Source organism: Trichinella spiralis, assembly GCF_000181795.1.
Source record: "Trichinella spiralis strain ISS 195 chromosome Unknown Scfld2, whole genome shotgun sequence".
NCBI classification, from domain to species: domain Eukaryota; kingdom Metazoa; phylum Nematoda; class Enoplea; order Trichinellida; family Trichinellidae; genus Trichinella; species Trichinella spiralis.
Genome location: NW_003526941.1, coordinates 1290465 through 1305668, shown reverse-complemented (window position 1 = coordinate 1305668; position 15204 = coordinate 1290465). Strand labels below are relative to the sequence as shown.

Below are 15204 nucleotides of genomic sequence, written 5' to 3'. Positions count from 1 at the left end.
CCAATTCAGTCACAAACCACACTTCAGGCCAAAGAAGATAGCAATAGCAAATGCAGCATGCAATTCTGAATAAGTCAATAGAAATTTGCAAAACATTTTACAATGTTTCATCGCATAACTACTCATCATCAACCCGCGCCATAAAATCAGATCGCAACAGTTACTGAAAAGGATCGTAATATGTTTTTACCTTATACAGCAACAGTTTATTCAATAAAAACTGCATGCTTATGAAAAAAAGAAATCGTCAAAAAGAACAGCACAGCCATTCTCGAAACGCGTGACCACTGTCTGCGTGAGATCAGTGTAAGTGATAAAAAAAATTTTCTAAACTAACTAACAGACAGGAATAAAATTGATAAAACGACGTTACAGCAAAGATGAACAAATGAAAATAAGAAATTGTTGAAACAATCGCTCAATTTCCCATTGCTGCTTTAATAATTAATGCTAATGCAATTTATTTGTTCCCTACAATGCACAAAGTAAGTAAATGGTACGGTTATTGAAAGAAAAGAAAATTACAATTTTCCCCTTAACAAACCACCTCTTATTAACCAGAAGCTCTTAATCAAATCAAGTAATTTTCAATTAGCCAATATTGAAGTGAATATTCAAAAGGTGTTTGATCTGATAATTTAATGTCAAATTTTTATTGTGAACTTAGTATGCTGAATTCGTACGCAAACTGAAATTCCCAACCGCACATCAATCTACGTATAAATTAAAGAAAACGTTCACATAAAAAATTCTTTTCAACACGCAAATTCACCTTCATTAATTTATTAAATGTTAATGTAAAACATACATCTGCCCAAAAAAACATGTACTATGCCTGTTAAATGCCGCAGCTTTATTTAAACCTTTAACTTTACAATTGCAAGTGCCACAAAATTTGTGACTAAGCTGTGACAAACTGATGATTCAAAGCTGATCTAATCTGAGAAATAAGATAGTTGGTTCTATTAGTACCATTACATTACTTGATAGTCAATCATTTCACTAATGGAAAATCTGTAAATTATTCTGCAAACATTAACATGCATCATCGCGGTTTTTGCAACGGATTCATCATCATCATCAGTAAAGCTTATTATATTAGGATGAAAGTTTTGAAAACTTTCAAAAATTTTGATTATTTACTACAGTAGTTTGAAACGAACAGGATACAATATAATTAACAAATGAATTTCAAAGTGTACATTTGGCTTCTAATTGCTTAATTTTTTGCCAAATAAATCCATTCACTGTACATAATGAATTATGGGTAAATTGGATGCATGTAATTTGTAAAGCATTAAAATTGAAAATTCTGCAAATATTATCTGCTCAACAGAAAGAGATAGAGATACAGAGAGAGCTGTAAGACCTTGGGCAAAAGACACCTGTTGCAGGTGTAAGCAAAAGATTTGTCAGTTGCAGTTTTGATGTAGCTCAGTTTCACAGAAACAGAGTTAAAATAGCTTTCTGAAAAGGCACACAACACAACAACACTCCAGCATAAAATTGCCCTCATTTGAATCTGGAGGCTTTAACTGCTGCTAATTCTGCGTGCTTCGCCAACAGCAATTAACATCGCTTACCCTGTTGAAAAAGCAACAACGTCATTTCCAATTACAACGGTTTGACATCACCCTGGAGATGAGTCCATTTATTCATTGCAAAGATGCACTTAATTTATTAGTTTACTATCCAAAAATGGTCTCTCCATCAACCCTGTTCCTCTTTCCGATAAACAGATTGATTATTTTCAAATTCGCTAAGTGAATTAGCGGTGTAAAAATTATTTTCTCCTCAATTTGCGCTCATGCGCACATCATGATCCCGTTGGGACGGTGAACCGTAAACCATTAAAGACATAAAGTATATTTAAATTTCACGGAAGTAGTCACTAACGGAAGTTCACAGCAGCTATATCGTTCACTCATATTATTTCCTGTATTCAGCAGGAGCTGAAGAGTATACTTATTCTGACTTATTAATTTATTAGAATTCATCAACTCGTGTAAGTTTTTTGTAAGCATTTGTAAGCGTTTGCCATAAAGTGACTGAGCAGTAGTAACAATGAATCAGCGTACAATGCTTGCAAACCAACTGCATCAATCAAATCCAAAGAAATCAATTGAATAGCTAGCTTCGTGAGTTGCACAAACTAAGTTGGGTGACTTTTTTGAACAAACTATTTATTTACAGTTGAATTGTCGAACTTCATCCATATTCTTCAGTGCATTTCACTAGTTGGTAAATATCAATTGCGTGCAATCTATTTAAGATTCAAAAAACGAGATTCAGCAACGACAGAATTCAATTATGTACAACCTGAACACGCAATAGAAAAAACCTAAGTGTCGGTGAAATTATTATTAATCAAAATCGTCCCTACAATTCTACTTCCGGAAACGAAGAACACATATCAGCTTTGCATTTCAGATATTAGTACTATATACAAGTAACCGAATAATTTTTAAAAATGTTACAGATAAAATGTTCTTAAAACAACTTTCCAAATGTCAATAAATTCAGATCAACACCAATCGTCATTTCCCGTAGATCAATCAGACAAATCAAAATTTCAACTGGACCAAACATAAAAATTGTGAAAAAATTCGTGATTTAAAAATATTGAAATAACCCTCGCAAACTGTTGGCAAAGCATCACAGAAATGATAAATACAGCTAGTGTAGATTAACGTTCAATCTGATGATGCTCCTTTTCATCAGACAGATGTTTGTGCCAAGGCAGAATCAATCTTATAGCGCGGATCAAAAGTTCAAAGCACGGCTTCGTTGCATTGCGTTTTCCTTTTGAACGACAGCCGACAAAAAAGGACGACTCAAACAAATGCTTCAACCCATTGATCTGACAATAAGAATTTCATTAACAAGTAGACAAGCTACACAAAATTCAAAACATAAATAGCCAAATGAAACAACAGTAATCAAAAAAGCAAATATACATAACTTCTATAACCTAAACGATCTGATTGTCTATTCACTTAAAAGGTGTAACCAAGCATGTTGCATATTTGACAAAAAGCCAAATGAATAATGAATTAATTAAATTTTAAAACAAAAATCAAAAATCACAAAATTTTCCACTTCCAGGCAAAGCAACTGCCTTGAAATTATCATTTTTTCCATTACCAACTTTCTTGCCTTCATTTGTTCCTTTCAGCAGTTGATCTGCATGTTAGCTTGAATATTTGTTTACACAAACATTCAATGATTAATCTGTTTCTCACTATCAAAAATATTTACCTGGAAAAACACCTCATAAATAAAACTACATTTCTGCATTCACAGCTTCTTGTGCGTGCTTGAAACTGGAGCTATCAATATTATCATTCTTTGTCATGAAATGAAAATTATTGAAATACATGCTTAAACATATTCCTGTTGTTGCTATTATTATTCGCCTGGAGTTTTCAATTATAAGGTAGAGTTGAATGATAAAAATCTTGCAAACTACCCTCTGTAAACCAACTCCAATTTGTTGGTCTCCTTCTTGCTTTGTTGCATTCGCCAATATGGTTTGCCTTGATGGCACACGTTCAACTGAATAGATCTTGAACCTGGCTTTGAAATTTTAATCAAATTTAACTCCCACTTCATTTGAAAAAGTTTAAAAAAACATAAAAACAAATCCACAAGTGCAGTGCTGATCGTTTCAAGCTTTCCACACTCAAGACTTTCGACAATATCATTCCAACTGCTGTGAATGAATGTCATCACTTTGTTAGCCTCAGCCAGAACGGCAGCGGCTATCGATAATTGTTAACGCAATGCTGAAGTAGAACTTGGCGGAGGTGTGGTGTTTGCGGCTGTTTCCGCATCTTCAGAAAACAGACGTCGGCGTTTGGATTTTCAAAAAGAAGAAAAAACAAAGGAAACTGATTAGAAAATAGATAACCCTTAATTAATGCAATGGAAATGTTTGAAGAAACCGCTGTCAGTGAAAGAAAGCACTCTCTCGCCTTTGCCGTCATTTTTCATCTTCGTACGAGTTGAACGTGAGTGTGAGTTGCTTGGAGGAGTCACATGTCATTAAACAAGCAGTGAAACGTCTTAAATTTCAACAAGTCGTCCAAAAGTTACGCCACAAAGAACACGTGAAAAGTTCAACGCATGACGAACGGAAACTCTGTATCAGACAGACAAAACTGTGCTACATCATAAGACAAGCAGAAATTGACTACTACTTCAGATCGAGGAAACTATCGAAAAATAGATAAATAAATAAATAAGTATATATATATGTATGTATGTATACATGCATGATGTTTTCCAAAAATAGAAGTTTCAAACATCACTTCAAATACCAAAATATTCTTCTATTCCCACGCAGTGATGTCAAAGCAATGGAACAGTTCCACTGAACTGGGATTCGTGTTGCTAGCGAAAAACAATAAATACACATCTTTCACGCACTCGGCGACGAACGCAGCACACTTGGGGCCGACTGTGATTCACATGTGATCATAAATTCTCCACTAGAGCAACCTCAATTTGGTATCCACGTGCCGTTTTAGCCTTCCCTGGGCATCTGTCTCCTTCTCAACGCCAATCGAAGCCGACATTTCAATTAGCCTGTCAACTGAACGACCGTGGGCCGTCAAAAGACTTTCGCTTGCTTTCGGACAACATCAATCACGATCATGTACACTGGACGTCGATTTTTTGGACTTGTTCAACGGCTGCCAAAAATTGCACTTTAGAAAATTCAACCGCTATAAAACAAAGCAGCACAACACTTATTCGCCACTCTACATGCCCATATAGATGTCCTTCCTGGATAATTTACCAAATACAATAACTGTTCTCCAATGAGAGGTTGATTTCCGATTTGCTGTACTACATTTGCGATGCGTGTAAACTACTGCTACGACTTCACGCAGTTGGAGTTAATGATAAGGTAAACAGATATATCTCTTTCTATTGAAAACAAAACCTTAATATTTTATGATGCTCTCTTATGAAACGAAAATTCAACAACAAACAATGCATAGTGCATGAACAATACGTGCAAAATGCATAGTTTAAATATTATGCGAAATGGCTGAGAGGAAAATGCAAAAATAGAACAGAATTTGTATAGATAAAGCATACCTCGCTCGTTATGCACGTTTTGAAAAAGGATTAGTTTCTCTTTTTCTTTTTTTTAATTGTAAATTTTCTCCATAGCTACTCACTGTACTCACCGACAGTCAGCAAGCTGAAAAGAAAAGACCAACAAATGGACAATAAGAAGAGAATGGAAGAAAACAATTTTTGTGCTTATAAACATACATACATATTACAAGCTTGATAAATCGAAAGCCAAGAAGCTCAACAACAACAACAACAACAACAACAATAACCACGCCTACGCTTTCAACTTTCCGCTTATAAAGCAAAAACAATACACTGCAAACGCGATTTTGCATTGGTGCCTGTATGGGCGTGTGTGTCTTTTTGAAAGCAGCAAAGACGAAATTGTTCAAGCAGCAGCTAGCCACTTTTCGAGGGTAATTGAACTCTATCAGATGGTCATGCAGTACTTTGTGTTAAACGTTGGAAATGATTTCAGCCTAGCTGACCACTGTGCCACGTCATAGAATTCGATCAACCAGCAGCTAAACGTTCCTTCTCCGTTAGTAAATGACCAAAAATTAAGTTAAACCGACTCTTGCAAAGCTGATATTTAGCAAAATTGGACCCTGTTTGTGGTACAAATGCCTCAGTTTTCAGACCAATCTGCCTGCCTGACGTGGAACTGAGCAACATGTACTACTACTACTACTACTACTACTACTACTACTACTACTACTAATATTACTAATATTACCACCGCCACTAATATTACTACTACTAACTCCTCCTCCTACTACTGCTATTATTACTACTACTAATACTACCACTATTGTTATTATTATTCTCATTACAACAACTACGTGAACACTGCTCGTTCAACAACTGTTCAACATCGACCAATGACCAATCGATCCGCCAACGTCTGGGTGTGTCATTGCCAGTCTATCGCTATTCATTTACTTCGCAGATTGGTTCCGCATTCGACAACTTCACCGAAATCAGTTACAATTCTAATTTTCCATCCAGAGAAATTTTCCTGAAATTGAAGACTTGGGAAGAACATCTTCCCTTTTCTCACGTAAGTTATTGCCTACAATTTGATCCGTGTCTGATGTTGTTAAATTAGACTTTCCCAAGTATATAGCGCGTATTTTACGATTCTGAAGAATTCATTTACCTCTGCTATTGCATTTAACGTTCCTATTTCACTACTAAAGAGTTCTTTGTTAAAGTTAGACGTGCTCTTATGATAGTCACCTGTTTATATAGCAGGTAAATTCTTTTGCTCTGAACATTCAAACTTTAATTTACAAAATACGCTCACGTCCTGCTGCTTGGTTTTAAGTAGCAGATGCATACATAGTTCAGTTTAACATTCCAAACAGTCTATCGTTCATTTATAAGTGAGACTTCTTGAAATGAGGCAACAAAGCTTTCAAAATGACTTATCACAAAAAGGACTCCACTGCTGTTGATAGACTGTCATAAAGTGACTGAGCAGTAGTGACATTTTAATATAATATGCAAATACAAAATTGTAAATGAACTTTCGATCATGAATGTGCAAGAATTTTCAGCAAATCTCTAGATTATTTATTTATTTACTCGAATTGCAAACAATGAGTGTTCAGTATCTCGCGGTAAAACAAAATAGAATCCATCACTATCTTAAGCAAGCTGTTAGTTAGATGACCAGGAAATTATAATACGCACAATATTATATTATATTATACTATATTATATTACGACAAATAAATGGTAGAATTTGGATCAGTCTAAGAACATGAGCGCTTCAAATGAACAATGTCGCCCATTTGTATAATGCCGTAAGCTATTTAAGTGATAAGTAATAAGTGATTGAATTTCAAAGGAACCAAAACTCCGGACAATTGATCCTGAAAATCTGGAAATTTTGCTTTTTGAACAATCAGGAACTTTTCTTTCTTCGTGAAATATTTCAACTATGGAACAAAAATGCTTTCAACCGGCGGTCAGATAGTTATTTTTATTCCAAATTACAAGTGTTATTCTGACAATTTTGTCGTGAGAAGATCAGCTGTAAATTTCTTAGCTTTCTTGATTTCCTTTGAGAATGTACCAGTGCTCAATGCATTGCATTTCCCTAGCCACAAGCTCGCCTCGCCATGCGCTTCCTGTTGGTAAACGCACTCGTGACCAACAGCTTCAGTTCATCATCATAAAAAGAGGAGAAAAAGCCATTTACATTTCCTTTACACCTCTGGTAAAAAACTGTGTCCTTAATATTGCGTCATCATTGTATGCTATTTTTTTGAAATCATTACGCATCTCATAAAATTTTGACGTTGTTATTTTACCATGTCAATTCTTTGGAGAAAAAAGCAAGAATTTTTTTCCATCCAAGTACCAGGCGGTGTGGTTAGGCTTTGCTGCTTGTTGTTGGTGTGAACATAAAAATTTCACTGGAAAAACTAAATAAGAAAGTTCCAACAAGCACAGGTTGACATGCAATTCCAGTTCAACCAAACAGAAGAGCCGATTATCAGTAAATAATTAATTCTCTAGCAATTTTCAATATAAGAGAAGTAAAACAAGCGTGCAACATGAAAATCCGCTTTTACACAAAAAAAAATAAAGTTGAACAAAGCCTCAAAATACTCCAACAACAAAGCGGATAAATTACGTTCCACTGACGCAGACAGACAAATGTCAAGAGTCGAACATGACGATTACAGGCAACTATTGGCAAACAGTGGACCAATTGAGACTAATTTTTTCGCCTCTCACCTAACATCTTGCAGCACAATTCCATTTAATACTTCACTTCGACAAAGGATACATAATGATTAGATCAATCTGACCAACAACTTCAAAATCAGCACAGAGAGTGCAGTGTAATTGAGTGTCAGATATCACCGCGCGACGCGTCCACGCTTTCTTGCGCGATTTTCACTTCCTATGATAATAATAATAATAATAATAACCTCACATACATAGCACGTACAGCAACTGATTTGAATAATACAATTTTTACAATAAGTTAAATTTTTCAAAAACTATATACACCCACACGGATACGTATATGTATATATTTTATTTTGTTTTCTAACTGTTGATTCCATCTGTTCGAAATGAAATAATGTTCGCATAAAGAAGTAATATATTATTATTAGTAAGTGAGAGAAAAGTCAAAGAAGGAAGAAAGCAACCACAGCAAGCAAAACCTTCTGCCCGTTGAACCTGAAAATCGATCAATTCCGTTTCCTAAGATCGCATTGCATTTCCATCTTCTTCTTTCACAAAATGTAAAATATGTAAATAAATCTCTGTTTTTTATCTCCTTTCCCAGTTTTCACCAGTTTTTTTACTCATCCAAAATACACATCCATTCATTTTAAAGCAGAATATGGCACCCTGCTGACTGAAGCTAATTTAAGTGATTGAGATAGACTACTATAATAACTACTCATGGGAGTACTGTTTGTTTGGTTTTTCACTTTGTTTTGCTCACAGAAAATGGATTATCATCTTAACTAATTAAATACCGCATTTCAACGTCGCATCCTTCATCAAAGCATCTCTGTCAATATCTGAAAATACCTGAACAGTCAAATGCACAATAATTTTCCAGCAGACTGCTTGTGAAGAAAACCTCGCCTAAAGAAGTTCCGGGCAGCACCGTTCCATATTAACATGGTTTTACGGAATGTTAGCTGTTGATAAAGAATTTAATTTTTGAAAATAATAGTCTGAAATGAAGAATGGATTGAAATAAATTGCCTGCCTGCCCACTTGAACACTAGAAAACTAGAAAACTAACCAAAGCTAGCAATCGTTACAGCTAGTAGTAGCGCGGTTTTGACAAGACTTTGTCTTTTGTTCAATAATATTGAAATAGGAAATGACGTACTTACTGCTTGCTTATGGAATCGCTTTGGGAACATTTTCTCTGTTGAAAACTCTGCGGTCCTCTCCAACGATAAAAATGCGTTCGTTTTTTTCCCTTTTGAAATTCACAGGATTCCTATAAAAAATTTAAATATGCGCGTATTAAATTTTGAACAATAATCAAATTTAATCAGAAGCAAACATCTTTGTACTTTAATTTTCGGCAGTATCTTCACATATATTGCAATTACACGTTGTTAAATAGTTTATCACTAGTTTTTTTCTTCAACAAAATTGATTTCTCTAAATCGAATCTACTTCAAATTTTCTGAATTCTCTGAGAACGAATAAAAAATATTCATTTTCTCTAATAATAACTACCATACATTATGTATGCTGTATAATAACACATTTAAATCAAAAGCATTCAAATAAATGCACATATACTGTGCGCATAATAATGTGCAATTGCTCGTTTGTGTATTTTTGGACATATATTTACGTGTGCATTTTGAGTGTGCGTATTAGCTTTCTTATTTGAGGAGAACTGACTGAGCATATTAAAGGACGACGCAAAGCTGCAATAGAAAAAACAAAAAAACCCATGATATCCAACTTCCTAACACGATATAAGAATAGAGATGTAAGTTGTCCGTTTACAAAAAAAGATGTACTTAAACTTTCCAAATAAATTCGAACTTTTTGCAGCTAACTCTTTGCGTCAAATACAAAATACGTTGCATACATTATACTCACGAAAAAAGGCTCTCCGCTCTCATTTTTATTTTGCACATACATACCTCATTTTTATTGAAACTAAAACATACAACAGAACAAAACAGAACAGAATAAAATAAAATAAAATAAAAAATTTTCCCTATATTATACAAATATTACTTGGAAAATACAAAAGTTACATGAATAAGCAGTTTGAATTTTCATCTATTTCTTTTTTGACTTTCAGTTGCTATTAAAGCATTGTGCAATGACAGCGACGTGTGGTCAAATTTAGCTGCTGAAAAAGAAAATGACAAAGGAGTTTCAGAAAACCAAGTGCCACTGAAATCAATATCGCGCACGTCTACAATATGAATTATTTGCCGACTGTTTTGAAACATCCTTTTGAATGGCATCAGCATGCTTTTCCAACAGCCCTACTACCACTGCACTTTGCTTGCACTTAAGAAACATCAACAAAAGACGACGATTTGTTCTTCTCCATGATGTACTTTAAAAACATGATCAACAAAAATTCACTCAGCAGACTTTATATATATATATATATATATATATATATATATATATATATATATGTACATGTATGCATGCACATGCATACACAAATATGCGCATCCTTAATTTATTTATTTTGCACATTCTTCTATTCCATCCATATGTATCTGCTTGTGCATGTCGGATACGCGATGCTCTTTTCAACTTCACTTCTCAATTCTAAATGCTATGGTTATTCCTTTTTGTAGGCTTTATTGTACTGATGCGCTCAGTGAGGTAAATTGTTAGCAGTTAGGCAGGCCAAACGATGGATCATCTGTTGGAAAGTGGAAACAACACTGCCAGTAATAATTTCACCACCTCAACTGGCTTGCACCAGTTGAGCACAATTGAGCTGGTCATATGGTTCATACTGTACGCGGTGATTGCCTTCCTCACAGTGGCTGGCAACGCTCTCGTCATATATGTGTTCTTCACGTCTAACCGGTTGCAAGTGGTGACCAATTTCTTCATTGTCAATCTGGCGGTTGCCGATTTGATGACCGGCTTGTTGGCGATTCCGTTCAAATTTCAGGCAGCTTTATTGCAAAGGTGGTTCCTTCCGTCAGCTATGTGCAGTGTTGTTCCATTCATAGAAACCGTCTCGTTGTCAGTATCGGTGTTCACGCTCAGCTTGTCTTCAGTCGACCGATTCCGGGCGGTGGTCACCAGCGGTCACGGTACCATGCAACAGACGACAGCCAAAATTTGGTTATTACTGATTTGGATAATCAGCGTCGCCATCAGTATACCTTACGGGGTTGACCATCGAGTGTTCAAGTTCGAAGACCCCACCTCTGGGACAAACCACTCAGGGTCCATGTGCCTGCCTCTGCACAGCGAGGAAACCTGGTGGAAAGCTTACAACGTGTATTTGACAATCATCCAATACTTTGTCCCGTTGGTGATCATCAATGTTGTCTATTGTATCATTGCCTACAATGTATGGGTAACGCCGCCCATACTGAACCATTCAGATCGAAAGTTTGAAAGAAGCAAACGTACGGTAAGTAAGCACAGAAAATTTTGTATTTTTCATTTCTTAAAGCAAAGTTGGGAAAGCACTAGAGATGGATACTGAAGTTAATGCATAAAATGCAACAACAAAACAAAATCTGCAAATGCTGCAAATATTTGTTACTAAAATTAACGTTCTTCCTTTTGAGGCGAAGGTAAATTTTCAAAATTTTACATTTACTGCATCATGAACAATTTAATTAATCAACATGTGCAGGGTTAACATATGAGTGCAGAGTTGGCGAAAGAAATGACAAATACCGTCATAAAAGTTTGCAAATATCTGCAAAATGTGGTCGTATATATAAATCTAAACGTTCGCCTATTTAATTTCATGCGACTCTGCGGGTATGCGGATAATTAATTAATTAACGTTACATTTATCATTTGACGCAACGCATCATAAACACACCCGCCATTTCATGAAATAGACCAATAAACAACAGTGCAGTTGTGAAAGGCGGGTTTAGAAAGACGATCAAATTAGCCAGCCATTCGACGACGTGTGCGCAAATTGATTTTCACATGCCGTAAGCAAAGGAAGACAACCGGACAGCTCTAACTTTACTTACTGCTTTTTGCAGCATTGGTGTGATATTTTACCTGGACAATATAAGGTGGAGTGGAGAATTTGCTAATTTACAACTATTGCAAAAGAACTGCCTGACCAGCAAAGCTGATGCATGTCAGCTGAATTCGAATGCATTAGCAATGGAAAGCTGACCAACTATTACTACTACTATTACTTTGAACAAGAAGAATAAGAATCCTATAAATTTGATCCAACTGTCAAAATTTGTAATTTCTAAATTCGCCACAATTAACCACCGAGTGCAGCAAATGTATGCAAATTTCAGATCCTGTGCAACAACTTAAAGGCAACACGTGGTTTATTATTTTCGAATTCATTGGCAATGAATAATAAATAGAGCACTGTTTGCATTTGTGATAATGCATCTCAATTGGTAAGATAAGAGATGTGCAACAGAAATTTTCAGCTCAATGCGTGAACACCACCACCACCACTACCAACGGGACAGCAACAATAGGCAAAAAGCAGCGGTAAAATTGTCGTCCGCTTCGTGCCAAGATAAAGTGATGCCTACACAGTGATTATGCTTATACAGTGATTACACACAGATGTTACAGTGAGTGCAGTGCAGTGAAATGTGAAATGCAAGAGCAAGACAAACAACATTATGCAAATATACAAAATTCACTTCAATAAATAAAAAGTGTCGTCTGCTGTTAAAAACAATTTTTGAAAGTATATTTGTGCAAAAAATTTATCAAATTTTTTAGTAGTTTGGTTCCTGCGGAAAGGGAATAAAAAGCAAGTAGAGATGTTGATGTTGCCGCTGATGTCATATATATTAGCAAGCATTTTTCATGGAAACAATAAGCTCACTTATCAATACACAACAACAACAATATAGGGGAAGTAGTCTTATGCATTCGAAAGTTAATTTCCCATATAGTAGTCATTGAGAAGACGAGCCAGTGAATGCAAATGTCACCGTTAGCTTTCATCGAAGTAACGAGCAGTCAAAAATGAAAATGATGAAAAACGTTACTGTGATGAAATTTTTCAATAAAACAATAAAGTGGGCTTATTTGTCACCTCAGATTATTAATTTTTTTTCCTGTTCAAAATTAGCAAATTGAATTTCTGAGCCTGATACGAAGTTGAAATACAAAATATACAACATGTATAATCTTCAGTCATTACTTTTTGATCGATGATCCAATCATCAATTAATACCAGATGCATTAAAAATTTGAATTCGTTGTTGGAATAAAATGTGATACCTTAAAAATACCTCCACATATAGCTTAGAAAATAGTTTATAATTAAAATAATTTTGAAAAGAAAAACTAAGCATTGTATAATTTCAAAAAGTATTGTATTCCCAACTCATGTATTGTGGCAATTCAGGTAATCAAAATGCTCGTGATGATCGTTGTCGCATTCACCTTCTGCTGGTTGCCTTATGAAACATATTTGGTTCTCAATGAAGTCTGGCCACAAGTTAACGAGTGAGTGAAAGACAAACCAAAAAGAGAACAGAATATTAAATTATCAAAATAAATTTTTTTTTCATTCCAAATCGGTGAAATTCAACGCTGCATTGTTTGTTTTCACAGATACTATTACATCAACGTGATCTTTTTCTCTGCTCACTGGTTGGCGATGAGCAACTCATGTCTCAATCCGATCATTTACGGCGTCTACAACGTGCGTTTGTTGTGCCCAGAGCAGAGAATAATAATATTAAAATTTCACTCGTTGTCAGTCAAATTTCGTACAATTTGTTTGTTTGCTATTTAGAAAAAATTTCAACGCGAATACCTGAGGGCGTTTTACAAGTGCTTCTGCAGGGATCGACTGTTGAAAAGGGAATGGAAACATGAAAGCGAACTGGACCTGCGACGTTCTAGCTGGGGTCGAGCTAGCCGTTGTCATTTTTACATATTCAACGAACTCGGCAAAGCAGTCGAATGAGAGAGACAAACCCAATCCAAGCTCAACACTTTTCAAGCCTAAGCCACGGCATCATTTCATTTTTCCTTTCTCAATCAATTAAGCTTATACATAATTTATTTTGCTTCTCTCAGCAACAACAAGCTTCTGCCTAAAACTGCTTCTCTCCCTCCCTCCCTCTCTCTCTCTCTCTTTCCCTCTGTACGCATCATTTTTTTATAATGATATATTTAAAAAATAAAAATCTCATTGCAATACTAAGAACAGAGAAAAAATTGATTACAAACTATATACATACATATATACAGATATATCTGATCACCAACCAATCACTCAGCACTCAATGTAAAAAATAATAATTAATAAAGCAACAAAATCTCCTTTCCTTTGAAATTATATTAATCACAACTTAAGTACTACTCGCATTAATAAATGAAATAAAAAATTTCTTACTTACTTCACCAACTTTGTTTGCATAAGAACAAACAGTCGTCTGCTCAAATCGCTGGACAACATGAACATACATGTAAGCTGTCTGCATAAAAAACTGAAAACAAAAGCAGAAAAAAACTGTAATAATGAAATTAATTAAGCTTTGCACTCTGATAACAATGATGTAATCACATCTGTTGATTCAATCAATCAATCAATCATCTTTTAAAGGCAACAAAACAATTTTGTCCCAATTTAAATTTTCCTTTAATAAATAAATGAATAATAATAATAATAAGGAGAATAAAAGAAATTGTCGCAGTTGTTCAGCAGTAAATAAATGTAGAAATGACATCAAGATTGACCACACTTGGCAAACAACTGTCGACGGACAGACAGTATACGTAGCAGTTGTGAGCAAAATTTGTATGCATTCATTACATGCGTCGTCCTTTTTCAGCTAGAAAAAATATTGCACAACAAAAAGTCAGCCACTAACAATAAACAACAATTATAATAATTTGGTTGCACAAGTGAAACAATTGATGAGAGCAATTATTTTGCTATTATCATTATTATTTATATTCCTGAAAAATGAAAAAGCATAAATGAAAACCTCAGTCACGTCAGTGCACACACAGCAAAGCTACTGTTATAATTATCATTTGGTCAACAGGAGGCAGTGTTTGAATGAAATGTATAATTTTCCCAAGTTGACAATAAAAGCAGAAGAAATTTGAAAAGCTCGGTGAACCCGTGAAAAATATCATCAGCTAATTTACAATAACAGCCACGCAGTGAATGAAAACCATCATCAAACGAGTGTTTTCAAATGCTGATGATACATATACAATTCACGTGAAATATGAACAACAGCAGCAGAAAACAGATGTTTCTGATAATCGCAAGCGACATATATGATCGTCAATGTTGGTTGGCTATTGCTGAACATAAAAAATACAAATAAATAAATAAATTAATACGTGCGATAGAAATTGGACAAATCATGTTCAAGCAAAATATTCCAGGTGAATAATCAGCAGACGGATGTTCGGAAAGTGGAG

At 35.0% G+C, this 15204-nt stretch overlaps 4 protein-coding genes across 4 annotated transcripts; 2 read left to right on the top strand and 2 right to left on the bottom strand.

Moving 5' to 3' along the window:
- Positions 1–2686: 2686 nt before the first annotated feature.
- Positions 2687–3729, bottom strand: Tsp_02775 (putative adipocyte plasma membrane-associated protein). Its single transcript, XM_003379056.1, has 3 exons — positions 3641–3729; positions 3470–3572; positions 2687–2860 (listed from the first exon to the last, which is right to left on the bottom strand). Exons 1-3 carry the CDS (start codon positions 3727–3729, stop codon positions 2687–2689), a joined length of 366 nt encoding a protein of 121 aa, XP_003379104.1.
- A 4709-nt stretch (positions 3730–8438) lies between these two features.
- On the bottom strand, positions 8439–9742 carry Tsp_02774 (putative adipocyte plasma membrane-associated protein). The gene is made up of 6 exons (XM_003379055.1): positions 9738–9742; positions 9440–9515; positions 8964–9073; positions 8870–8922; positions 8595–8639; positions 8439–8470 (listed from the first exon to the last, which is right to left on the bottom strand). The coding sequence occupies exons 1-6, from the start codon at positions 9740–9742 to the stop codon at positions 8439–8441; spliced, it is 321 nt and encodes a 106-aa protein (XP_003379103.1).
- A 735-nt stretch (positions 9743–10477) lies between these two features.
- Tsp_02773 (neuropeptide Y receptor type 2) lies at positions 10478–11087 on the top strand. Its single transcript, XM_003379054.1, is given in 3 exon segments — positions 10478–10789; positions 10806–10920; positions 10945–11087. 3 exon segments carry the CDS (start codon positions 10478–10480, stop codon positions 11085–11087), a joined length of 570 nt encoding a protein of 189 aa, XP_003379102.1.
- A 2084-nt stretch (positions 11088–13171) lies between these two features.
- Tsp_02772 (putative adipocyte plasma membrane-associated protein) lies at positions 13172–13729 on the top strand. The gene is made up of 3 exons (XM_003379053.1): positions 13172–13255; positions 13372–13515; positions 13556–13729. The coding sequence occupies exons 1-3, from the start codon at positions 13172–13174 to the stop codon at positions 13727–13729; spliced, it is 402 nt and encodes a 133-aa protein (XP_003379101.1).
- Positions 13730–15204: the final 1475 nt, after the last annotated feature.

Coding starts and splice junctions, on each gene's coding strand:
- Tsp_02775 (XM_003379056.1), bottom strand. CDS start 3,729: ATGACATTCATTCACAGCAGTTGGAATGATATTGTCGAAAGTCTTGAG. Junction 3,573..3,640: donor AGCACTGCACTTGTGGATTT/GTTTTTATGTTT, acceptor TTTCAAAGCCAG/GTTCAAGATCTATTCAGTTG. Junction 2,861..3,469: donor TTGGAGTTGGTTTACAGAGG/GTAGTTTGCAAG, acceptor TCTTATTGTCAG/ATCAATGGGTTGAAGCATTT.
- Tsp_02774 (XM_003379055.1), bottom strand. Junction 9,074..9,439: donor CGCACACTCAAAATGCACAC/GTAAATATATGT, acceptor AATTTTTTATAG/GAATCCTGTGAATTTCAAAA. Junction 8,640..8,869: donor TGTAACGATTGCTAGCTTTG/GTTAGTTTTCTA, acceptor AGGTATTTTCAG/ATATTGACAGAGATGCTTTG.
- Tsp_02773 (XM_003379054.1), top strand. CDS start 10,478: ATGGATCATCTGTTGGAAAGTGGAAACAACACTGCCAGTAATAATTTC. Junction 10,921..10,944: donor CAGACGACAGCCAAAATTTG/GTTATTACTGAT, acceptor TTGGATAATCAG/CGTCGCCATCAGTATACCTT.
- Tsp_02772 (XM_003379053.1), top strand. CDS start 13,172: ATGCTCGTGATGATCGTTGTCGCATTCACCTTCTGCTGGTTGCCTTAT. Junction 13,256..13,371: donor TCAATGAAGTCTGGCCACAA/GTTAACGAGTGA, acceptor TTGTTTTCACAG/ATACTATTACATCAACGTGA. Junction 13,516..13,555: donor ATATTAAAATTTCACTCGTT/GTCAGTCAAATT, acceptor TTTGCTATTTAG/AAAAAATTTCAACGCGAATA.